Genomic DNA, 27,082 nt, shown 5'->3' with positions numbered 1-27,082 from the left:
AATGTTGAACAAATACATTTTTCAGGCAGTGGCACAAAGAGGAATGGTGAGGAGTTAGTAGTAAGTTCTAGTCTAGGGGTTAGGGCCTAGACCCTTGTTTTGGTTGTACACTGTCTTGACAAATGACTTGGCTAAGTCACTTAACATCTGGTTACAACAGCAAAATAGGGGTGATGTTCGGGCCTAGACTGGGTAACTTGTGAGTCCTTTAATATTTGTTGATGTAAATCAGAACATCTTGAAGAAAATGTTGAAAGGTAAATCATGATCATATCAGGTAAAGTTTTAGAGATTGCAAGTTAGATTTATTAGCCTCTTTGGGGAACTATATACAGTGTAAACATGTTGTTACTGGAATTTATAGTACAGAAAGTGAGTGTTCTGCTGTAAGAAGAAAATCCATGATCTTTTTTTCTTATAGACAAGCAATCATCTCCTCGGACCAAAACCGTTTCCACTAGACAGATTATTAGCAATATTATATAGTATTGTGGATAGCAGAGTTGCTCCAACAGCAAATATCTTCTCCCAGGTAACGTTAATGATCGGTTATTATGTATCGTCTTTACCTTTATGGAATTCTTCAGGTAATCTGATCAGTAGAGTTCCAGGCATTTAGATTTTTGGTCAGCATATGTTACTAATTTAACTATATAATGAACAACGTCCTTGGTAAGTAATTGAAATTCCAAATATACAATTATCGAGGGTGTTACTGAATTGCATATATTTAAAGGTATCATTTGATGACAGAACCAACTTGTTGTTTCTGGTCTTTTTCTTTTCTCAATAAAGGAATTTTTAAATGATTATAATAACTTGCTGATTAAATAAAAAAGTGGCTTCATGATTAAATTGATGAATTATAATATAGAAATATAATTTAATGAAAAATTTAGAAATGTATTTATAAGAAAATAATCCATAATATTCTTATTCCTCATATATATACTTTGCAGGTTGACAGTATGCATTTTTTTTTTTTTTTTTTGCGGTACACGGGCCTCTCACTGTGTGGCCTCTCCCGTTGCGGAGCACAGGCTCCGGACGCGCAGGCTCAGCGGCCATGGCTGACGGGCCCAACCGCTCCGCGGCATGCGGGACCCTCCCGGACCGGGGCACGAACCCGCGTCCCCTGCATCGGCAGGTGGACTCTCAACCACTGCGCCACCAGGGAAGCCCGACAGTATGCATTTTTTTAAAAAATGATATATTTTCCAAAATGATTAAGTTCTTAAAATTTTCAGTAGATGGCAGCAGTAGCATAAAAATAGGAAATAAGACATTTATAAAGTAGCTAAGGTTCTTTTTTTAGGTGACATTTAAGAAAAACCTATTTGTTAAAAATGCAGTTACAGTAGATTTCTTAAATGGTCCAGAAAAACAGCACTTAGCACATGGTATGAATGGATAGAAGAAAAACCAAATGATGTAACTAGTATTTATTGAAAAGCAGTCACCTCAGATGTTTCAGTGAGCATTTTATTTTATGTATATGTTTTTAGGTTGAAAAACATGTAAATAATAGCATTTACATTTTAATTCACTTCAAATAAATTTGGTTCCTGAATGGATATTAGACTTTGTAATCTAATGTGTGATAGTAACTTTTGATTCTTCATTTAAAGAAGTCTTTGGGGACCAAAAATAGGTATGTTCTCAATGTGCTCGACATTAAAGTTAGATAATTTTTATATAAGTCAACTTTATAGAAAATTGTGTCTACATTTATTACATTTTTGAAGAATGGTAGTCTAGTGAGTTATTAGGTTATGTAAATAGCTAGATGGGTAGGTGGATGGTAGCCCTAATGCTGATAGTTTTAAAAATCTAATTCAGTTTTAATCTGTATTACAGGGATTTTTTTGCCATGTGTGTGTGTATGCATGTGTATATACATATTTAAATGCTTTTGTCTGAAATTAATTTTTAGTCAAACTACATTTTATTAGTAGCTTTCTACATATAACATGTGAGGTTTTTGTTTTGTTTTTTGCTGTTGCAATAACTGAAATAGACATCAGGTATTATGATCTTTATTGTAAGGAATTGAGCCTCAGAGAGATTAAGTGATTTTCCCACTATGACAAAATGAGTAAATCTTTGAGAATTAAAGCCTAGGGAAGTGAAGGAGACAGTGCTTCTAAACAGAGCAGAAAGGTGTTTGTATCACATGTGATTAATATTTCTTGGGTGCCCAAAAATTACGTTTGTGGGAGACACAAAGGATAATAAATGTGCGTTTCTTTCCTCCAGAGAGCTTATAATTTATTCTGGGAGGGGGATAAAAGAACATGTACAGAGAAGTAATATTGTAAGGCTGTAAGTGAATGCTAGATAGTGCTGCTGAGAAGTTTAGAGTAGAAAGAGATCACTTTTGGATTGGACAAGGGGAGAGAACTTGAAGGTATCACAGGAAAGGTGAAAAATGGGGCCGGGCTATAGAGAATCAGTAGGATTTTTCTCTTTAAATGTTTCTCATTTGTATACAACATGTTTGTTGTACAAAAATGAGTAAATAAAAAAGGAAAAATAATAGTAAAATTAGCTGACATCTTGTTTCCAATGGATAGAATTTATAGAGCTCTAAGAGGGAAGATAATATGACCAAAGGTGTGGGACTAGGAAAAAAAAGCAAGACACAGTTGTGAAGTGTCACACCAGATTAGTTGAAAGTAAGCGGGGTTACACTTTAGCAGTAGTAGCAGTCATTGTAGTTCTGATCTAGTACTAATACTGTCACCACCACACGTCACACCTTACATATTGTACCTAACATTGGTAGAGCATTTCCTAGCAGCAGGTCTAGGTTTATAGGGATGGACAATCAAAAATAATGATAGGCTGCTGATTTAGAGATCTACGAGGCTTTGATTATAGATGAACAATGTCACCAGTCTTTGTTTTCAATAATGCCTGTAATGTTGTAATTAAACAGTTTAGCCCCAAATGTATCTTTATGTTTTAATGAAGCTAAATTCTTTTCAGCGTTAACAACCTCAGTCTTTTTATTCTTTATCTCTTCTAACTAGCAGTAATCAAAATAAATTTTGTATATTTAAAACACTGCTTTAAATGAACTTATGTTTATTTGATGAGAAATCATTTTAAGACTTGATCTCAGTGATTTCATTTGGGATACAAAGGTGGGGCGGGGGGCGGTACAAAGGGATAGTTACAGTCATCCCTCCATATCCGTAGGTTCTGCATCCACAGATTGAAACAACCACAGATTGAAAATATTCAGAAAAAAAAATCCAGAAAGTTCAAAAAAGCAAAACTTGAATTTGCCTCACTGGCAACTATTTACATAGCATTTACATTGTAGTAGGCACTATAGGTAATCTAGAGAAGGTTTAAGTGTATGGGAGGATGTGCATAGGTTATGTGCAAATACTATGCTGTTTTATATAAGGGACTTGAGCATCCTCGGGTTTTGGTATGGAGGGGTGGTGGGTGGTATCCTGGAACCAATCCCCAGCAGATACCGAGGGGTGACTGAATAACTAGCCCTAGGAAGTTTGCCTTTACTTTTGTTTGGTCAGTAGAGTATCAGAGAAAATCAGATAACATATACCATGTTTAAAAACAAAATGTGGCAGAAATTGCTTCCAAAAGAAAGGTATTTATCCCACGTGCCTTATATTTTTTCTTCCCATTATCTCTTAGTGACTTTTTCTATTTTTCTCCTTTTATTTATCCATCAAAACTGTACTCTTGCCCATAGGAATGACAGTTTGTATTTAACCTGTACACACTTAATTTTTTAAGTGCAAAACAAGAATATGACCACATTTGTATTGGAAGTACTTGATATGAACACTAGATGGCAGTATTGTTGCATTCTAGCTTTAAAATGAGCAGGAAAACCTAGCTTTACTTGTTAATATTGTCTTTGATATTTAGAGAGAGCCGTTTGTTAATTTAACACATTAGTTTATTTGCAAAACAAGTTTGCCTGAAGATATTTAATGTTATGTGCTCACGCTCACACTTTTACACTTTCATGAAAATGTAAATAAAATTGGTAAGGAATTGTTTTGCATGAATATTTTCCACCTGGAACCAAATCGCTTTTTATTGGTTATATGTCTATGAGATGGTAAAGTATTATTTTTCTATTCATTTTGTCTAACTGCAACTGTTTTAAGGATTTGCTTTACAGTAATGTGTTATTTTATAGTTTCGTTTACCAGTTACATAATTATGTATAATTTTTCACATATAATAAATTGATTAAATGTGGTATATACATTCAAAATCCTTTTGAAGCAAAAGATTATTTCCATCACATTCATTTAAATCTATTTAAGTCTATTCTGTCATGAAGTTATAAAAATAGTAGCTTAAGGAATCTCTAATATTATTAAAAGTCTAACTGAGAATAATAGTCAAATTCGTAATAGTTGAGTAATAGTAGTGTATTGTAGTTGGCATTCTTCTCAATTTCTTTATTCTTTATTAAATCTTAGATAAAATTCTACTCATTAACTTTTTAGTCTCATTAAAAAGTAAAGGAATAATAGCACATTTAACATTTTACAATAGGTTAATGCTCAAATTTATTGAACTGAAATATAAATAAATAAAATATAATTTTTTCTTAGACCTTTAAGATAATTTCATCTTATCCAAGTCCTTATACAATTTTACATTCATGATCATGGGTCATTTTAAAAAATTCATTCAAATAAAATAAATGTAGCCTTTCTATATATATCTAAACTTCATGAATGGTGAATCATTAATTCTGGTGTTTTCATTCTTTTCTCCTGTCAGCATGAATAGAACGTAAATAGAATACCATTTATTTATAAGTGGTAGAATACAAATAGAATACCATTTATTTATAAGCAAGAAGTGGTAATTTGTGTAGGTATTACCTTCATAAGTTAGTTATGAAATACATTTTTGAAGACCATTTATTATCTTTAAAAGATATTGAATTGCCTTTTTTTCAAATGTATATTAAAACCAGGTTATGCTTTTAATTTATCTTTTTTTGTCTTGAAGAAAAATGATAAATTGTTTGGAAACTTTTGAATGGTTTATTTCATTGTTTTGATATTTCTGTATCTTCTCTTACTCAACCTTGCCTACCCCCTCCATACTCTTGTAGTTAGGTGAAGGCAGTAGGAGAACAGTTCTTTAAGATTGTCAGATATATCATTTATTTTAAAATATTGGGACTTCCCTGGTAGTGCAGTGGTTAAGAATCCGCCTGCCAGTGCAGGGGACATGGGTTCAAGCCCTGGTCCGGGAAGATCCCACATGCCGCAGAGCAACTAAGCCCGTGCACCTAGAGACTGTGCTCTGCAATGAGAAACCACCGCAATGAGAAGCCCGCACACGGCAACGAAGAGTAGCCCCCACTCGCTGCAACTAGAGAAAGCCCGCGCACAGCAACGAAGACCTAACGCAGCCCAAAATAAGTAAATAAATAAAATAAAAATAAAATAAAATATTATGCCATATTGCTGTATTTCCCAGAGGATAAAATTGCTGAAGAGTTTATTTCTGAAATTATTGGTACAGGTTTCTAAAGTGACTTCTAAAAGGAAAATTATCTTTAAAACGTTAAGGACATTCAATTACACATATACTTATATCACATATTATTATTGATTTTATTTGATCAGTTAGCATTTTGAGAAATTACTTTTGAAGGTAATTCACTGTAATTCTACAGTTTGGGAGGTTTAAAATAATATGTTCTTTTTTATTAATTGTAAGAAACAGTGCACTCTGAATTAATTTTAAGAAACAACTGAAAAATGAGAAAAGGAGCATAGTTTTTTAGTTCTGTGTACCAAATTGACAAGTTGTATTTTTCAGTAATTAATATTTTATTTCTGAATCGTTTCCTATTTAGTTGTGCATAATTTAATAAGAAAAAAATTTAAGTTAAAATGTCCTTTTAAATTTATTTTCAAGAGTATAAATAAGCATTATGGAGCAAAGTGTAGTAATATATATATTTTTTCAAAAATACACATTTCCATTTTCTTTTGAACTCACATCATGATACTATATATTGGAATATATTTGGACTTACGTTTGTTATATCAGTTTAATTTTTTAGTCATAAATCAACTTGATCTTTTCCCACAAGTGTTGCATTAATTGTAGTAGCATTTAGTTAACCTTATGCTTTTTGCTCTTTTAAGTGTTGGTTTATGGTAAGTATATATTTAAACTAATTATTTTGGGGTTTTTTAATAATTTTGTTTGTTTGGCTGGTTGTGTTGGGTCTTTGTTACTGCACGCGGGCTTTCTCTAGTTGTGGCAAGCAGAGGCTACTCTTCATTGTGGTGCGCAGGCTTCTCATTGCGGTGGCTTCTCGTTGCAGAGCATGGGCCCTAGAGTGTGCGAGCTTTAGTAGTTGTGGCTCACGGGCTCTAGAGTGCAGGCTCAGTAGTTGTGGCGCATGGGCTTAGCTTCTCTGCAGCATGTGGGATCTTCCCAGACCAGGGCTTGAACCTGTGTGCCCTGCATTGACAGGTGGATTCTTAACCACTGTGCCACCAGGGAAGCCCTACTTTGGTATTTTTGAAATGAATTTATCATTAATCAGAAAGCAAAATGATTTAGTTATTTTACGTATGGAAGTTTTTGAAGTAGACGCTTAATCTCTAGTTTACTATAGCTGTAGGAAGATGTTTTTGCTATAAATTTTAGGGCAGGTTACATTTATTCAACCAAAAACAGATTTGGCATTTTTCTTCAGCTATAGGTAGATGTATAGAACATTTATATAATTTTCAGGGTTTTTTTAAGGTGAAGGGATTTTGTCCATATTTATTTAATTAAAAGTGTTTAAATGTAATTTAATTCAAGCTTCAAATTCACAGTCAGTATTGATCTTTGTTCCTGTAGTTGGAATTAAAGTTTTCTTTGTCTGCTTAAAATTTCATTTAACAGATGTTTATTAAGGGCCTATTATGTTCCATGCTCTGTGTTATGTAAAGAAAATAGAAAAGTCAAGAAAATGCAGTTCTTGCCCTCAAGGACCTTATGGTCAGTCTGTGGCTTCCTCTGCCCTTCATTAGTATTGTGTGCAACTTCCAGATTATACAAGAGTTAATTCATGCTGAAGGAACTGATACTTAAAAACTTGAAGTGAAAACTAATACTTAAATTTGTAAAGTGAATATATAAAAATAGGATTTTTTCATCCCTTTTCACTTCAGTAGTCCATGATATTTGATAATATAGATATTTAAATGTCTTCTTCCAAGTAAAATAACAAATCTATTTGTTGAAATTTTCATTCTGACATTCCTTGAACTTAGTGTTATGGAGCACAACTGTTTGATGCCTATGTCATAATTAAATTTTGTTAATAATTAAATTATGACATTGGTATCAAACAATCAGTTAAAACTTGAAACTTAAGTTATGGACAATAAGTAGTGTATTATTCATAGCATATTATAAACTAAGTGGCTTTTCTTAAAGTTACATGGCTACATTTCAGGTACCTTATGATTAAAAGTTATTATGTCACTTTTATATGCAGTATTTCAAACTACTTTTATAGATTTTTAACCAAAAGCACTTTAACCAAATAAACTCATTTTATAGACTTATAAAACCTCTTTATCTTAAAAAATTAGTTTGTGTATTATAAACTATAGTTGTTTGATTTATATTTTTTAAAAGGTAATTGTATTTATCCAATGATAATCATGGAACTTCAGAAATCATAGTTGTTGAAATACTATCCTTTGCATATATTGCTTAGATAAGAATTTGAACCTTGTAAACATAAAACGTAATATCCTAAACTCTAGCTATATAAGATATTCATATGAAGTGATTTAAGTATGAGAATTATTTTATAGATAATGAAGTTGGTGAACAAAAGGGGCAGTTTTCCTAAAAACAAATTCCCTGGTTACTAGAGTATTAGAAAATGTGAAAAGCTCTTCTTTTGCAATTTTTCTGTGTTTCATTTGACTTGTAGCAGCATTCCAGTGTCTCTATAATATACAACTGAAATGCTTGATGCCATTAAGGTAAATTATTTAAATCACAGGAAATATCCGAAATGCTAACATTTTCTAATAATCTTACTATGTTTTTTTCTTAGCCACAACTGAAATTGTGAGGCATTCCATTCCATAGATAGTGCAAGAGCCTTACTTAATGCCTACTTTGCTGGTGAATAGGTCAGCAGGGGTGCTGTTTGATAGAGGCGGGCTCTTCTCTAGCAGGGAAGAGCCTTACCATCGTGATGCTCTGTCTCCACTGGTGCAGTAAATTAGATTCTGAAATCTCCTACTACCCTTGGTGTGGATGTATTACCATTCTGCCTCTCAGACCACTCTGTAGTAGGTGTCTATTTCAGGAGACTTTTTAAAAACCGTTTTGTCGTGCTTCATATTTGGAAAGAGTAAAGTTGAACTAAGATTTTCACCAGCTGCACTATTGTTGTAAGGAATACTAAGTATAACCAAGGGTAATAAAAAGCACAAGTATATTTTACTCTGTTGCCCAGGGATAAAATCTTTCTCATTTTCATTTGTAAAAGGACAGTGCTTACCCCTACCTTTCTCTTGTCTTTCCTAAATCTGGTGTTAAATTTCTTCAGTGTAACCACTTTGCCTTTGTGAATGTATCAGCCCAGCAGTAGGCATGTTTACTGAACTCTAGAGAAATGGAACCATTGCTTAAGGGTGACATGTAAAATACTGCCTAAGGGGTAGAAATACTGAAATACTGCATAAATTATGCTTTCAACTGTTGAATAAAATAATATCTTGGAACCTTTTGTAGGCAATATTTTATGACTACCTTTCTAATATACCAAATATATACCCTTTATTCACAGTTTTTGGGGAAAAATATTGAACACCAATAAATTTTATTTGACTTTTCAAATATTTTGCTGAAAGCACGCACAAAAAAGTTTATATGGATATGTGCTTATACATGACTATTCAAGTAAATCTGTTAATACAGAGACTATATAGGCAAATGCATACCTTAGAGCTTTATGACTGGATTGTTTTAATGAGGATAGGCGTTTTAATAAGAATAATTTAGGAATTAAATGATTTGGAAAACATCTACATTATGGAAATGTGTGCTACATTTTAAAATACTCTGTAAAAAGTTGATTAAAAGAAATGTTGATGCTTAAGGGGGTTTCCAGTGAGAAATTGTCCTGATTCCTTGTCAGCTCACAACTAATCCGAGTCCTTTGGAGGATGTTGGCCTCATCTGCCCATAGTAGACATTTTTCATGAGCTGGTGCTACACCAAGTCCTTGTCCTTTCCCCTAGATGAGAAATTAAGGTCCTTGTTCCCAAGTCACCTCTAGAACCTAAGGTGTTCTCTCACCTTGGCCACTGAATAGTGGTGGAGAGCTGAATTTCCAATAATTAGGAATAAGAAGGGGAACTAGGTTTATCTGGGAGTGTCTTCTGTATTCCCTTGGCTTCAAATGCTTTGTGTATGCTGATAACTTTTTCTTTTTAATATTTATTTACTGATTTATTTTTTTGGTCATGGGTCTTAGTTGCGGCACGCAGAATCTTTCGTTGCGGTACCCGGGCTCTTTGTTGTGGTGTGTGGGCTTCTCTCTAGTTGTGGCACACTGGCTCCAGAGCGTGCAGGCTGAGTAGTTGCGGTGTGTGGGCTCAGTTGCCCCGCGGCATGTGGGATCTTAGTTCCTCGACCATGGATCGAACCGGAATCCCCTGCATTGCAAGACCAATTCTTAACCACTGGACCACCAGGGAAATCCTATGCTGATAACTTTTGAATTCTGTATTTCTAGTCCCTTTCCTCTTTCTCTGGACCCAGATTGCCAACAGAACAATCAGACCTGAATGTGCCATGTTTATCAACACCTGATATATCCAAAACCAAAGTATTCCCTAAACCTTTTCCTGTGATTTTTTTTCAGCCTTACCTAAGTTTCAAAACTTGTCATTTACTTGTTCATCCTTTACTAAGCACATACTTCGTGGCGTGCACAATGTTAGGTACTAGAAAAACAAAGATAATACAGTTTCTAGTTTTTAGTTTAGTTAAATGGAAAAATTGTCTGTGAACCCTCTTTTGTTTTCACTTCACTTAGTTGTTCAACAAGCCCAGTCTGTTTTTCTTCCTAAACACAAATGTCTCAAACTTATTCCTGTCTTCCCACCTCCACTGCCATTGCCTTAAATGCACAGCTTCATTATTTCTTAGTTAGACCATTGCAACACTGTCCTAACTGGTCTCCCCGACACTAACATCTTCAAATTCATTTTGCGTACAGTCATCAGCAAAAATCTTAAAAATAAATATGGTCTTATTTTTCTGCTTACGCTTTTTTAGTGAGTTGCATTATCTACAGAACCAAGTCTACATTTCATAGCATTTCTTGTGAGGCCCGTCAGAGACTGGCACTATTTTCTGCCACTGTCTTTATTCATCTTGTACACCATTCACAGTAAGGTGCTTTCCTTGCTGAAAGCACACCCGTTTTCCTTGTTGTGTTGTTACATGTGCCGTCCTCCCCACTGTTGAACTCTCTTTTACGTTTCGTGGTCCACCCCCCAAATGCCATTTCTCAATGAATTCACGTTTTGCCTCCCTTCCTATTAGTCATTACCTTTTCTAAATTCAGGTAATTGGATTTATCCATATCACTAGTATAGCACTCATATTGTGTTATTGCCATTGTATTATATGTTTGTCTCCCCTGATACCCTGAATTCTTTGAGGGCACAGACTTTGTCTTCATTTTTGTGTCTCTTGCACTGTGCCTTGAACATGGGATTCACTCATTGAATGAATGACTTCCCATTCTTCTAAGCATGAAGTTAGGTTCTTCCTGGATACTAAAGATCTGTAGTCATCTGTATGCTAAAAAGTTCCAGAGATTAGAGGTGCTATCTTTAGTTCCTCTTGGTATAAATATTCATGCCACTTTTTGTTTATCTGAGTGTTTTGAAGAGTAACAGCCCGTTCCCTGCCTTTTTTTGTTTTTAGTACAAATTCACAGTGATGCTTTTTTTTAAATAAATTTATTCACTTATTTATTTTTGGCTGCATTAGGTCTTCATTGCTGCACGCAGGCTTTCTCTAGTTGTGGCGAGCGGGGTCTACTCTTCGTTGCGGTGCGCATGTTTCTCATTGCGGTGGCTTTTTGTTGCAGAGCATGGCTCTAGGTGCGTGGGCTTCAGTAGTTGTGGCACGCGGGCTCAGTAGTTGTGGCTCACGGGCTTAGTTGCTCCGCAGCATGTGGGATCTTCTCAGACCAGAGCTTGAACCGTGTCCCCTGCATTGGCAGGTGGTTTCTTAACCACTGCACCACTGGGGAAGCCCCACTGTGATGATTTTAAGTTGAATTAATTTAAAATAAGTTAAAATAAAAGAGAGTATTTCCCTTCCTTCCATTGCTGCACTCACCACCTCTCCTTTGTATGCATAAAAATGTTGGTTGAACTCTTCTTGATATATGCCATATGTTCATGAATTATCACATTGCTATCAGATCAAATGTGTTGCTTGTTGGGTTGGGTGGACCTCATACACTGACATGTTAAGTTTTTTTATTTAAATAATTTAATGTTTCAGATTGTAAAGCTCTTCCAAAACAAGCAGGATAGGATATTTCACAAATCAATTGACATATATACTAACCTATGAAAGTATAAAAATAATGAGCATGTTAAAATTTAATTACAGTTGTAAATTGATTTCCTTTTGTTGGCAGAAAGAACATAGTTTATTAGCCCAGGAACAGGTTCACACTGTTTTAACATCAAGCACTTCCAGCTGAAGCTTGTTAGTGACTGCCTCTCGGATTAAGAAAAAAATCCTCCCTGTGGTACATGAACTCCTATTGTTAAGACATAAATAATCAGCTCATCCCCTAGATGGATGAGAACAAAGAACATAATAGTACACAGAGCAAAGATTAACTAAGCAAATATTGTACAACCCCATTAAAGATGTAAATTTTAAAACATTTTATGTTTAAGGAGGTTTTTAGCTTTTATTTTTCTTTGTGAATGCCTCAGTCATGACAGGTGCTAGTCAGAGGGAAAAAAATAAATATTTTGGCTTTTGAATTAGGTAGACTGATTATTTTAAGCTAAAGTAAAATAAAATCCTTTAATTAGTGTCAATATGTTACATGCATATGTTTATATACGTGTGTGTGTGTGTGTGTGTGTGTGTATAGACTACGGAAATACTATTCTCTTTGATAGTAAGATGCTTCAGATTTTTAGTTTTGTTTGTTTATTTTTAAACCAAGGAGTAAAATCCGGAATTTATATTTTGAGGAGAAACATCAATGGAAACATGGCTAAAATTTATTTAGAGGTAAAGTGACTGACTTTTTGTACAACTTTCTTTTTAAACTTTATTCTGTATTTCCTAGCACAAAATCTAAATCCTCACTTTGAAAAAGAAAACCCATTTTCTAGGCTAATTTTTTGTCAGCTGAATTTCATTCATTTGAATTTGAGCTTGATACATACAATAGACAATAAAAACAGCTGTGGAAAACAGTGTATACTTCCCTAAAATCTGAAAATTATTGGCAAAGGAATATGTCTTCATAGGTAATAGAAACCAAGAAGGGGAGTAATAATTTCCCCACAGAAATTTAAATCTACTTAGGTAATTAAAATGGTATTTCTTGACAATTATTCCAGTGTTTCAGGAAAGACCTTTTCATATCTTTGCTTTAAAATTTTTTAATGTGTATCCTAACTTTTAATTTATTCAACTGTTATATATTTTGTATGATTTATAGTCATAAATTTTTTTGGTAAATTATCTTTAATCCACAAATGTATAGGAAGTTTTGCTTTGGGGTACCATTTTCAGTGTTGTCTAATAATTTCAGAATTTAAGAAATTGTGCTTTTCCTCTACCTTAATTTATCTTTTAAAAAGTTAACCTTAAAAACAGTAATTTTATGTCTAATATAATATGCAGTTTGATTTATGAGAAGTTTAAATGTCATAAGGTTAATAAATTCCACATTAATATTACTTTGGTAATATCAGACCTCTCATATCTGATAATTTTGTTCACAGGATTGTTGATTGTTAATTCTTAAGGCTATTACCTGTATCCCTGGGGCAGGACATTTGCCTATGTTGAAATGCTTCTTTATCCTTTTTGCTACAATTTCATTTAAGTTTTTTCCTCTGTTTTATCTGCAGTGCCTTTGCTGCTGGGTTTCTAACCTCCAGCAGACTCACAGTATCCCCTTTCATTGTGGAAATGCTTTCAGAGTTGTCTTTTTACTCACTTTTCCTTATTGGTGCCTTCTGTAAAGCTTTCCTTAGTCTGTCTCAATACGATGATCTCTTCCCTATATTCTGCATCTCCCTTTGGGGTAGTGTAAGGAGTATAAGCTTTGAATTCAGATGGTTTTCAAATCCAGTGTAACTCTTACCACTATTAGCTCAGTGATCTTGAATATTTACTAACCTCTCTGAAGATGTTTCCTTTTCTCAAAAAAGAGCCTAACTCATGGCTGTGCTGTTGTGAGGACTGAAGGAATCAAAGTGCCTAGTACACATTGTAAAGCAATTATACTCCAATAAAGATGTTAAAAAAAATAAAATAAAGTGCCTAGTACAACGCCTATATCTATAGCCTGTAGATACAGATCTGTCGATGTCTATATCTAATCTATAGAGCCTGGACTCAATAACAAGTTCCACTCCCTATATTACTAATTACCCATGGTCACTGATATTCAGTAGAACTGACCATTCAGGAGTGAATGCCAGTTAACATATGTGTCATTCTCAGGAACTTTGAAGAGCAGTAGAAGAAAAGATAAAAGCACTGACTGGGGTCTTTACTACAGTAGTCATAGTCTTGGCAGACCACCTTCTAATATTCATGAGTACCCAAAATGAAGCATTATTTTGGCTAAGCATTTTTAATATGTTAAATATTCTTATGATTAAGTACTTAATTTAAAGTTTGTCACAACTTTAAAATGTTTTCTAGTAAACCTCTTGCATGGTATATATGTTATATTCTTTTTCATTGGGACTTTTGGATTAATAATTTGAAACATTTGCTAACATGTCCAACATATTAATTTGTTAGGGGTGACTGACTAGGGGCTGATAATGCCAGTCATCCTTTTATGATGTCTGTTTTCTCATCTGTGAAATGAGGCATTGATCTCCAAGGATTCCAGTCCTGATGGGCTAGCTCATAATTTTATTTCATAATAATTTTTATAGTGGAACACTTCAGTATTTAATAAGTTTTGAAGTGCATTTGGTTGCTATAGCCTCCAAACAAAAACAAAACTTTCACCATTGAAAAAAATAGAAATAAAAGGCAGAATTTGGGGAAATGTAGAACACTGAGGTTGGGATTTATATAATAGCAGTTTTGTTGTAATCCTTCTGTGCTTTAGAGGAGGTGATAAGTTGTACTAGCCACAGGTTTGGAGCAACATTGTGGTATTTTTATGGGCTCACAGCATGAAACCAGCAGCTACAAATCCTCCTTGTGGCTGAACCACAAGTCACAACTAATTATCTGGCTTTCAGTGGGAAAATCTGTAATCTATAAACTTTTAAAAACCCATATAGCCTCACCCCAGTGACCTATCAATATTGAAATAATATTCTCAAACTTGCCCACTTTGAGCAATATTTTATCAAATAGTTTCTTTAAAATCCCTGTAAATAAAGGTCAAAAATGTTTTTATTTCTATGAGTAGGTTTAAGTATCTACTTCATAGGTCCTTAAATATTTTGAGATAAAATGCCTTCTGGCAGTTCATAATGTCTTTCTCAAAGCCCTCTATATTTTGCGTATTTTAGCAGTGTTGTTATTTTTTAATTAAAAAAATTTTTTGAGTTGCTGTAGGTGCATGTGCAGTTGAAAGAAATAATAAGGGCTCTTTCTTGCTGCATGCCCTTTACCCAGTTTCACAACCAGGAAATGGCCATTGATGCGATCTACTGATCTTAATCAAATTTTCCACTTCTACATGTATTCATTTTTGTGTATGTCTGCATATTTGGTTATTTGAAATTTTTTTCCATGTGTAGGTCTGTGTATCTCTCTCCACAGTCAATATATCAGTTCTACCATCACAAGGACCCCTCCTTTTATAATGACACCCACCTCTCTCTTGCCTGTTCCCCTAACCCCTGGCAACCACTAATCTCTACCTCTAAAATTTTTGTCATTTCAAGAGTTTGTATAAATGGAATCATACAGTATGTAACATTTGAGATTGGCTTTTTTTTTTCACTCAGCATAATTAATTCCTTTGAGAGTCATCCAAATTGTTGCATGTACCAATAGTTCATTCTTTTTTTACTGCTGAGTTGTATTCCATGATATGGAATATACAGTTTGTTTAACCATTCACCCATAGAAGGGTATCTGGGTTCTTTCCAGTTTTTGGCTGTCACAAGTAAAACTACTGTGAATGTTCATGTACAGGTTTTTGTGTGAACATGCCCACAAGGTGCAATTTCTGGATAATATGGTAATTGCATGTTTAGTTCTGTAAGTGGTATCAATGTTTTACTACTTCCAATGAAATACGATAACCTTACTTACGTTTAGGTTATTTTAACTTTCCCACTTTTTAAATATCATTGTCTTGATTATCAGATGGTGTCAGTTTTTAATCAAATATGATTTAGAAAACTCATGAGGAGATAGTCTACTTTATCCATATTTCTGCTCTTTCCGTTGTTCTTTATTCTGTCTTGATGTTCAAGGTTCCTTCTTTTATTATTTCCCTTTTGTTTAAAGAACTCCATTTAGCCATGCTTCAAAGGTAGGTCTTCTAGTGACAGATTCTTTAGTTTTCCCTCATTTGAGAATGTCTTTATTTCCACTTCATTCACGAGGGATAGTTTTGCCAGATACACAACGTACAACTGCCAACCTTTGGGCAGGACTCCTGTTCAGTCCAGGAGAGAAATAAGCCTACCTGGGTGCTTTCTATTCTGGATTGGGTGTCAGGAGATGCTGAGCCTGGGTCATCTTGTGCTGTTGGGTGGGGATTCTTCAGACTTCCTGCCTCTACATTATTCCTCCATTCCTGGGTCCTTAAGCAGTCTGCCTTCCTCTTTCCACCTTTCAGAGTCCTTTGGTTGCTGTTTAGGTTATTTCCAGGGTTTATAGTTGCACTTAGCAGGGAAGAACTGTAAATATGAATCTGTGCCATGTTATCTGGACCAGAAGTCCTCCTTTATTATTTTTTTTAATATATTTTCTTCTGGCTAAGCTTGTTGTTAGTATTTGTTTATGAAATATGTTTTAGGGTTGTTTTAGCTCAATTGGATGAAAAGGTTTCTGTAAACTGGACAGTGCTAAAAAAGATTTCAAAATATTCAAATATATTTTGCCATTATTTACAGAGCTTTTCCCCAACAAAGATTAAATCTTTCTAAGACATCAATTTTATAGCCTGCAAAATATTCCAGTTAATTCTTATTTGCTGGAACTAAATCACTTCCTTCATTTGGGGTTTTAACAACAGTAGTGACTCTTGTGTGTCATTTTCTTTGTTACTAAATCCTCGGCTGCTGCAGCAGATGAGAAGGACTCTGATTCCACCTCTATCTTATGTTTGCACACACTCACATACAAAACTGAGTCTGGTCCTGAGTACCCTTACTGTCTACAGACTTTTGCCATATTCCTACTGACCATATCAAAATATTTAGGCATTAATGCCAGCTTGCAGATGTGACCTCATCATTTTGTCATGAACATTTAGCGTTGGGCAAGGAAGTAAATCAGTATTTTCCACGATGCTGTTCATCTTTGAATGCACAGTACCTAGACCAAGTCCTCAAGAGTTTCATGGATATGCAGTGGGAAATAAAAATTAGATAATTTTAAGGATTCAGTAATGGAGAGGAAGGTGGGTATTCTGGTACTTATACATGTATAGAAATAATTTTCCAAAAGTTTCATATATTTTTTCCAGAATTTTTCATCTAGGTATAAATTAATATGTTTGAGATTCAAAATGTTGAACCCATAAGTTAGTCTTTGTATTTGATTTTTTCAGTTTTACTCCGCATTATTTTCATAAACTGGCAAAGTACTTTTAAGTTGTTGGTATTTGTACACTGCTTGATGTAACATTCTCCTAAATTATGTATTTGTATGTTAGTTTTGTTCATATGGTAAGTTCAGGGAGTAAAAGATCTCTGAGGGCTTCCCGATGCGGGGGACGCGGGTTCGTGCCCCGGTCCGGGAGGATCCCGTGTGCCGCAGAGCGGCTGGGCCCGTGAGCCGTGGCCGTTGGATCTGTGCATCCGGAGCCTGTGCTCTGCGACCGGAGAGGCCACAACAGTGAGAGGCCCACACACCGCAAAAAAAAAAAAAAAAAAAAATCTCTGAAATTAGTGTTATGTGAACATTACAATTTAATTGTTTTCGCTTTGGTTTAGATTTTTTGTGTATAAGCTTCTCCTAAATCAGACCCTACCCTCCCACCCCCCAACAAATTGAGCAGTCATCTTACTAATATTTTGGAAATGCTTTTTGACTGCTACATCTTAAAGTGGTACTGTATCTTTTGTGTAATTTATGTGATTCATTTATCATGGAATCTTGGTAGAACTGAAAGTGATTCAAGGGACTGTTTCAACTTAATTGCCTTTGGTAATTTGCTGTAACTAATATGGTAAAAGTAGTAAGACAGATATCTGAAAATATTCTTGAAATTCTAACTTAACTAGATTAAAGACAGATTTTGTGTTTATGAAGAAAATGGAAGAAGAGTAAATATAGCATACAGTTTGGATTAAAGAATTGAATTAAATATGTGAGAGTATTTGAATCACAGGAAAGTAGAAGTTATAAGAAATAGTATAAGGAAATGCCAGTGGGAAAGTAAAATGTAAGTAATGTCTTCTATATTAAAAGAAAAAGAACTACTAAAGAAATCTATTTTTAATAATAAAGGGAGATTAATCTGTGAATTTCAAATGTCTATTACTAACCACTTTAGCAAATGAATTCCTTATAGAAAGATAGAAAGGAATGAAGTTAATGAGTATATTTTGTCATAGGAGACGATGTCACCTCTTTTCTATGTAGCCTCCCATTCATTAAACTTTCAGACCTACTTTCTCATCATGATCCCTACCTGTTTCTAAACTGGGAAGGAAAATGAGTTTGTCCTGACTTGCAGCAGTACTCAGTTTCCCCCAAAGATCCCATTATTCCTTGGCTGCTCATCCTGTTCTGTGTCTCATCCCTTCATAGTAAGGGTCTCAAGCCACTCATCTTGTGAGAGATGGGAGCTCAGGGCCTCCATTCTGTCATTACTAAGTGAGCCCTTCTTTAAATCTTTTTAATTCTTTTTTGTCTGCATGAAGACGCCTTCATCATTTTTCTTTCTCTTTAGTTTGCTTCATGTATCTCATTTTGTCCTTTGACTTTAACCTTCCCATATTCTTCTGTTTTAGATGTATCTCTCCTAAACAGTATATAGTTGGATTTATTTTTTCAGTCACTTAATCTTTGCCTTTTATTTGCAAACGTTAGTTAACTTTTAATATAATTACTAATGTAATTTTGTTTATATCTATTATCTTGTTTTATACTTTATATTTGTCTTACCTATTTTTGTTTCTTCTTACTTTCTTTTGGATTTTTCTCGTTCAGGTTTCCCCTTCTAATTTAGAAGTACATACACTTGTTTCTATTCTCTTAGTTGTTACTATAAATATTATAACATTCATACTTATCAAAGTCAAAATTTAGTGAGTACTTTTATTCTCTCAGATACCATAGGACCTTGGACATTTTAACTTCGTTTTGTCCACTCCCAATTTATGTATTACTGGTATTGTGCCCTTTAATCCTATTTTTAAACCCATAATATAGTATTGTTATTACCTAAACAGGCAAATTAATTTAGATTTACCATCACATTTACCAGTTTCTTCATTCTTCATTCCTTCTTGCACTTCAGACGTTCCAACTTGGATTCCTTTACTTTCACCTGGAGGTACATTTTAGGAATTTGAGTGAACAGGGATCTTTTGATAGCAAACCTTTGGTTGTTCTTAGTTTGGAAATGTGCCTTTTATTTCATTCTCAGTCTTAAACGATTGTTTTTTCTGGCCATATGGTTCTGAGTTAACAGTTACTTCAGTATGTTGAAAATACAACATATCTTATGTCTTTCATCGTTCTGTTTTTTTTTTTTTTTTAGAGAATATTAGTTTCTGTAATCAAACCCATGTAGATAAGACCTTACATATTTAATACAGTGCCATTACCCCTGTACAAATGGAAAAAATTATGTTTAACATTTCTAGACCAATATGGCTGTTGATTTCTGTACAATGCCAACCCAACACGGTACAACTGGGATACTTCTCCAAAGTTGACAGCACAGCTAAAGTTTCCAAAAATGCAAATTATATATATATGTAGATAGATAGATAGATTTATTTATTTATATAAAAAGACCAATCAATAGCAGTATGTTATGCATCAATAGCAGCAGCAGCTTTTCCAGGTTCTGCAGGCATCTGAAGAAAATTATAGAGACATCCAGCACACTCCATTAAAAAAAAAAAAGTAAAAAAACAAAACCTGAGAAAACAGCAAATTCTGTTACTCTTGTGGTACCTGGCACCATTTTTTTTTTTTATTAGCTTCTCAATTATCGTCTGTCATTGTTGTTCTTAAAACAGCTGTCAGTCCAGTTGCCAGTCCTGTGAAGATAATCTGTTTTTCCACTTCTAGCTACTTTTAAGAACTTTTTATCTTTGGTGTTCTGTACTTTCACTATGATGTGTCTAGGTATGGATTTCTTTTGATTTCTCCTTGTTTATATTTATTTGGTCCTTTAATTCTGTGATTTGGTGTTTTTAATTTGAATGAATTTTCATCCATTATCTTTTCAGATATTAATTCTGCCCTATTCTTTCCATCTCTGTTTTCCTTCTTGATCTTTGATTAGGAATATGTTAGATCTTCTCACTTTGTCTTTTCTATTTTTTAACCTCTTTCATATTTTCTCTTTTAACCTCTTTAGTTTGCATTCTGTATCATTTCTTCAGAACTATCATATTCCTTAATTTTCTCTACATCTGGGTCTAATCTGCCATATAATTTTTAATTTTTAATATGCCATAAAATTTTAATAATTTTTAATATGTTAATCTGCCATATAATTTTTAATATGCCATATAATTATAATATATTTTTCATACAGGTTTTATTGGTCAATTCATTTTTTTAATCTTCATTTCCTGGTGAAATTGACACATTGAGTGTTTCTCCAAAGTAATTTATATATGTGCACATTACTTTTCTTGACCTGTTCAGAAGTATTTTTTTAATTAAAATATAGTTGGTTTATAATATTATGTTAGTTTCAGTTGTAGAACATGGTGATTTAATATTTTGGGGTGTTATACTCCATTTAAAGTTATTATAAAATATTGGCTATATTCCTTGTGCTGTACAGTATATCCTGTAGTTTATTTATTTTTTATTTATTTTATACATAGTAGTTTTTACCTTTTAATTCCCTACTCTTGTCCCTCCCCTCTTCTCTCTCCCCCCACAGGTAACCAATAGTTTGTTGTCCATATTTATAAATCTCATAAAGATATTTTAAATCTGCAGATAGTTTTATTTTTTATTTTCTAAACAAGCATGGCTTATTATTCAGAAAGCTATGGGATATATATATATATATATATATATATATATATATGAACAAGCATGGCTTATTATTCAGAAAGCTATGGGATATATATATATATATATATATATATATATATATGAAACTGTTTTCAAATAAAATATAGTGAGTTTTCAGTAAATTAATGGGCTATTAGAAAAGAAACCTATTCATTAAATTTGAAATTAAAAAATAGTGCTAATACATGGTAATAATATAAATAGCTCATTATTGAATAATAACTGTGTTACAGGCACTGTGTTAAGTTGCTTTACAGATGACCTCATTTAACGCTCCACGGCACGTGGGATCCTCCTGGACCGAGACACGAACTCGCGTTCCCCGCATCGGCAGGTGGACTCTCAACCACTGCACCACTAGGGAAGCCCTATTTCACACATTTTTAACAGCCAACTTAATTTTCTGTTTCATTTAACTCCTAAACTAGGTAAATGGGAACACATTTATAAAAATGCTGAGTAACTTGACATGTTTTTACCTTTTCATCAACTTTACTCATATGTGCATATAAAACATTACTAAGAAAATCATTGACAGAATGACAGCTGGACAACTATACCTCCACAGTGAGCACATACTTACAGCACATACCAGATTTCCAAGTTAATGGGTAAGGATCCCTTGGTCCTGTTGGCTGGAGGCACACTGACAGGTCTGTTCTCTTGAACACTCTCTTTTTTACAGATCATCTTCATTATTTTAACACATTCTTTATTCAGACAAGATTATAATACAACTTATTAGAAGTTAGCTCTCAGCTATGATCGCATTTTAGTCATGCTCTTCATATGTTTTGGAATTGTAGTTAGGAGATCTAAATCCTAGTCAAGTAAATTTCTGTCATTATCTAGTTATCACTTTGGACAAGTCACTGAACATCTCGATTTCTACATTGGTTAAATTAATTATCTGAATCTAGCAATGTTTTTAATGCCAAGGTTGGCAAACTTTTTCAGTAAAAGGCCCACATAGTCAATATTTTAGGCTTTGCAGTCCAAGAGGCAAAATGGAGGATAGGTTATAAGTATGTGTATAAGTAAGAGAGAAAACGCTTGTCTCACACCACCTTGTTTGCCTATGATGGGTCATCCCATTTTGTGGGCATGTTTTTCACTCATTTGCCATCAGCTGAAGACATTCTTGGGACAAAGAGGGAAGGGGCTTGGCAGGCAGGACAGGCAGGGTGACCACTGTGGTCAGTTTCACTCTTTGCCACAGTGGCATTCGTGTCCCTGTGCCCTCTTCTTTCCCCCTGAAGAATCCAGCTTTCTCATCAAATTTCAAAGGATTGGTAGTATACAGACCGCATTCTGTGATATCCCCCCCTTAAAAAAAAATCAAAAAAATACTAGAGGAACTTTATGAGTTGAAAATTAAAGAAGAATTCTAAAATAGCTTGGGAGCCAAAGAAAAAACTAAAATGGAAATTAGAGTATAAAACTATTTCCAAGGTAATAGAGTAAAACAATAGAATGAAAAAATATTATAATTCATACCTTTTTGCCATCTTTTTCAAGTGTTTTCTCGAATGTCTACATTTCAGTGGGGATTAATTTTTTTTTTTGGCTGCACCCCACAGCATGTGTGACAGTTCCCCCACCAGGGATCAAACCCGTGCCCCCTGCGTTGGAAGTACAGAGTCACTGGACTATCAGGGAAGTCCTCAAAATACTGTAATTCAGTTCAATAAAAGGCAAAGGAGGGCTTCCCTGGTGGCACAGTGGTTGAGAGTCCGCCTGCCGATGCAGGGGACACGGGTTCGTGCCCCGGTCCGGGAAGATCCCACATACTACGGAGCGGCTGGGTCCGTGAGCCATGGCCGCTGAGCCTGTGCGTCTGGAGCCTGTGCTCCGTAACGGGAGAGGCCACAACAGTGAGAGGCCCACATACCGCAAAAAAAAAAAAAGGCAAGAAAGGAATAAGACACGTAGAAGGAGAAATAGAAAGCTTGAAATAATGGTAGAAATAAAATTTTAGAATATCCTTACAGTGAAAGCAAATGGAGTATATATATAGTCCAGCCAAAAGGAGTGTTGTTTGACTATAAAAATCACACTACATGTTGTTTATGTGAGCACTATCTGAAGTTAAGAAAATACAAAACCTGAAAGTAAAATGATGAAAAGTACCTAGAAGAAAAGATTAGCACCTAAAAGAATGCTGATATAGGTATATTAATACTAGAACAAAACACACTTTAAGGCAAAGCCATTACTTTTGAAAAAAAGGACCATTAGATAATAATGAAAAGGTTTAATTTGCCAGCAAAACATAATTTTAAATTTATGCACCAAATAACATAGATTCAAAAATATAAAGCAAAAACTAACAATTATAAAGAGAGAAAGACAAACTTCTTATTATAAGGGGCAGAATTTTAGTACCTCTCTCAAGTAGATAAAAAATGTTTACAAGATTTCAACAACACAAACAAGCTTGATCTAATAAATATATGTAGAATGGAGTGTAACAGCTTCAAAATACATGTTCTTTTCAATACATAGAACATCTATAAAAAATGTTTCGGGACTTCCCTGGTGGCGCAGTTGTTAAGAATCCGCCTGCCAGTGCAGGGGACATGGGTTCAAGCCCTGGCCCGAGAAGATCCCACATGCCACGGAGCAACTGCACCACAACTACTGAGCCTTTGTTCTAGAGCACAGAAACCGCGACTACGGAAGCCCGCACACCTAGAGCCCGTGCTCCGCAACAAGAGAAGCCACCGCAATGAGGAGCCTGCTCATCGCAATGAAGAGTAGCCCCCGCTCGCAGCAACTAGAGAAAGCCTGTGCACAGCAACGAAGACCTAGTGCAGCCAAAAATAAATGAATAAATTTACTTAAAAAAAAAATGTTTCAAGACACTTTTGTCTTGAAACAAAAGACAAAAATGTAATTTATAATTTGTAATATTATAAATTAAAGTCTTAGCCTTTTGAATGCAGAGCTTCATATTTCAATGTATTGATACAAAATGTTTTTCTAATTGAAAAAATGTTTTATATTTGCTAAATGTAGTATTTGCTCTACATAAAATACTATGGTAATCTATCCATATGTTCATTAAAAAAAATTGTTTATAAAGTAATGACAGCTGACTGAACACTGCGTAACAGTTTTCCCTTCGAAATTGTAATGGGAGGGAGTTCCCTGGTGGTCTAGTGGTTAGGATTTGGTGCTTTCACTGCCGTGCCCGGGTTCAATCCCTGGTCAGGGAACAGATTCTGCAAGCTGCGTGGCGCAGCCAAAATAATAATAATAATAAAATTTAAAAATTGTAATGGGAAACATAGTGGAGTCTTTGCAGCATAATACGGTGAGCAAGGACTCTAGGTTTGAATTCTTGTTAAGCTATCTCCAGTTCTGGGATCTGAGGAAAGTTATTTAGCATCTCTATGGCTTGTTTATAAAATGAGTGTGATAGTGTCCACCTTGTAGGGTCAAGAGGAATAAATGAGATGCTGTGTATAGGTACTTGGTACGAAGCAAATTACTACTACTATTAGTTTTTATTACTCAGAATGTTTACTGCATCTCAAGGTATTGATCTCAAGTTAAGTGAGCATTTTTTTATTCCTAAGACACATGATTAGGTGTCACGGATACTATAACTCTTATCCCTTATATTGCCACAGTTAGTTACAGGTCACCAAGTCTCCAGATCTTCTTGCCATTGCTGGCTTCTTTTTTCTGTTGGCCTGCAGGAGATGAGAATAAAAAATGGGAGAAGAGAATGGGTTACTCAAAGAATTTCAGCTCTTGGGTCAGCTTTCGTTTTTGGATTTCAGAGCATTTAACACTTTTGTTGGCCTTATGCATGTGAAGTTATTTTGATTTTGACCTGTCAAAATACACTTTTGCTTTTGCCAGTATTAATCCACCTGGTGTTTTCCTGACTACCTAGTTGGTGATCAGTTTTAAAAGAAGACTAAGTCCAGGTCTGAAGGATGTATTTCTTACCTAACCAGATACCCAACTCTGAAAAAGGCCCACTTTCACATTTTAACTGCTCAGTTCTCAAGGGAGTACAGATTTGCTATTCTGAGCTATTTAGATAGAAACTTGATAAATTTTTTATGGAGAGAAGGAATGTCCTTTGTTTATAGTTTTTAAAGGTTAGCAGTCAAGTATGTGTCATTAAATGAAATAAATTTGTCTCTAGTGGAGTCCTTAAAGGTTGATCATTGGTTTAACTAAGACTTTAAGCATATGTACAAATTTGTATATACAAATTTCAAAGTAGTCATATTCTTTGCAGATGTTCTTGTGAATTCAGTTATATATATCAAAGTATAAAATGTTTCAGAAACAAGGGCATCATGTAATCTGATTAAACCATTTTCTCATAAAAATGCTTTCTTATTTTTAGATTACCTCTTTAGTGACTCTTCAGCTATTAACCCTGGTTGGCCATGACGATCAGCTTGATGGACCAAAATACAAATGCACAGTATCTCTGGACTTCATCAGAGCTATTGCTAGGTAAGTGTAGAATAATTGTTAACTTAAATGTCTTGAATTATATAAATGATATACTAAATATAAAAATTAATCTTCTTTCTAATGTAATGTCATTAGTCATTTAAGCAAGAAAAGGTCATTTTAGTGCTAAGAATGCATAAGTTTCACTGTAGAATGAACCCTCTCATCAAATTTACAAATGACATAAAATTGGGAGAATTAGCTAACATGTTATATGGCAAAAAATCTGAGAGACCTTAACAGACTGGAATAATGGTCACATAGTAGTAAGGTAGGATTTAATGGGCAGTTGACTACAAAAACCTAGTATGTACTGTAATGTATACAGAAGTCAAAATACAATTACACATGAAACTTATATAATGTTAAAAACCATTATTACGTCAATTAAAGAAACAAAAAAACAAAAAACCTCATAGGTACTAAAACAAGATGGAAGAGACTTGGCTTAAGTTCTAAGTATTTTAGATGACTGCAGGGTTTTAAAAGTCTTGGTGTCTTGTTCAAGGGATATAATAGGTCTACTATGTGTTGCCATAGGCAGATGGTGTGGTATGCTGTACTGTGCTTGGAGTTTTAAAAGGGGGCATTAATGAGTGGGTGCATGCTGAGGGGGCAGGAGGAGAGTAGTAGAATGAGGAACCATGTCATATCCGTGAGTGAGGGGCAAGGTGTGAGAGAAAAGGCTTAGGAAGGATATGGTAACCACCTCAAGTATTTCAGAGGCTGTCATGTGCAAAATGGATGAAAGTAATTCTCGATAATTCTAGAGCATTAGAAATTCAAGGGAGGAAAGTATGTCTGTCAAAATGAAAGCTATCTAAAAATGTAACGAGTTTCCTCATGAAGAGGTGTACTTGCTGTTAGGCAAAATGTTCCAGCCATTATGGTTGCAGCTGGATAACAGTTTGTCCAGACTTGTAGTAGAAGAGGTAGTGTGTGGGTAGTCTGGTAGGTGGAACAAGACAAGCCATAACGCAGTGTCTTCCCACCCTTTTTGAATATGATGATTCATTTTAAAATCCTTTTAAAATTAATCATGGAAGTATTTTTGTATATTTCAAATTTAATAATATATAGGCATGGAACATTATTCAGCCTAAAACCAGTGCTTGACATAGGTATGGATTTGCAGATCTCCTCTAATGAATTTTACAGTTTCTTGAAGTTTCTGAAGTCCACAGGTTGTCAGCCTCTGCCCCAAAGTCTTTTCTGAATTAAAAGTTCTGTGATACTATGAAGCAGGTATTGAGACATTTTGATGACATGTAGACTCTGAAACTTGAAATGAGGGTTTTGAAATGTGTTGTTATGATAAAACTGGGCAGACTTTTACACTGAGGAAATTGAGCAGAAACTTTTTTGGAATGCATTCCACATGACCATGAAGCAGGAACTTTTCTGTTTCTAAATAATGGTATTTAAAACTCTGGATCTTAAGATCCTCTGTCAAAGGCATAACTTTTGAATGCTGAATGTTTACTTCAGGGATTTTGTCGTGACTGTGTATGTATTGAGTTCTGCCCCATCATAATCATGTACAGGACAGGTTTTTGAGTGCCCCATATGATGAATATGCAGTGAACCGAACTGAACTGTGTGTTGCTTAATCCACAGCATCGTTGATATTAAACACATCCAGAGACGTGCACTTCCATTTACAACCTCAGAAGGGAGCAGGAATTGTAGACCTGGAATTTTGCCGTAGAGCTTGGGAACTCTAACTTGCTTTGTTACATGGGTTTACTCTTTCTTACTTTCCATGGGCAGTGTCCAAAGAGTAGTCACCTCCCTCTTTCCACATCTGCCCTCACCCACCCTCTCATCCCAGTGATGTTTTTGTACTTCTTTTCTGATGATTTAACCTGCCATTTTTTCCCTCCCTCCCCCATCCTTCTATCTT

At 34.6% G+C, this 27,082-nt stretch overlaps 1 protein-coding gene across 1 annotated transcript in view; it reads left to right on the top strand.

Moving 5' to 3' along the window:
* ORC5 (origin recognition complex subunit 5) overlaps nucleotides 1–27,082 on the top strand; it is a 72,364-nt gene that overhangs the window by 37,743 nt on the left and 7,539 nt on the right. The window contains exons 12-13 of the mRNA XM_007467060.1: nucleotides 422–532; nucleotides 25,067–25,179. Coding sequence (XP_007467122.1) covers nucleotides 422–532; nucleotides 25,067–25,179 — 224 coding nt within the window. The remainder of the gene's footprint in view (nucleotides 1–421; nucleotides 533–25,066; nucleotides 25,180–27,082) is intronic.

This window comes from Lipotes vexillifer, unplaced genomic scaffold (assembly GCF_000442215.2).
Source record: "Lipotes vexillifer unplaced genomic scaffold, Lipotes_vexillifer_v1.1 scaffold450, whole genome shotgun sequence".
Classification (NCBI taxonomy): domain Eukaryota; kingdom Metazoa; phylum Chordata; class Mammalia; order Artiodactyla; family Lipotidae; genus Lipotes; species Lipotes vexillifer.
Note: the sequence above shows the minus strand (reverse complement) of the source record. Positions and strands in the feature narration are given on the sequence as shown.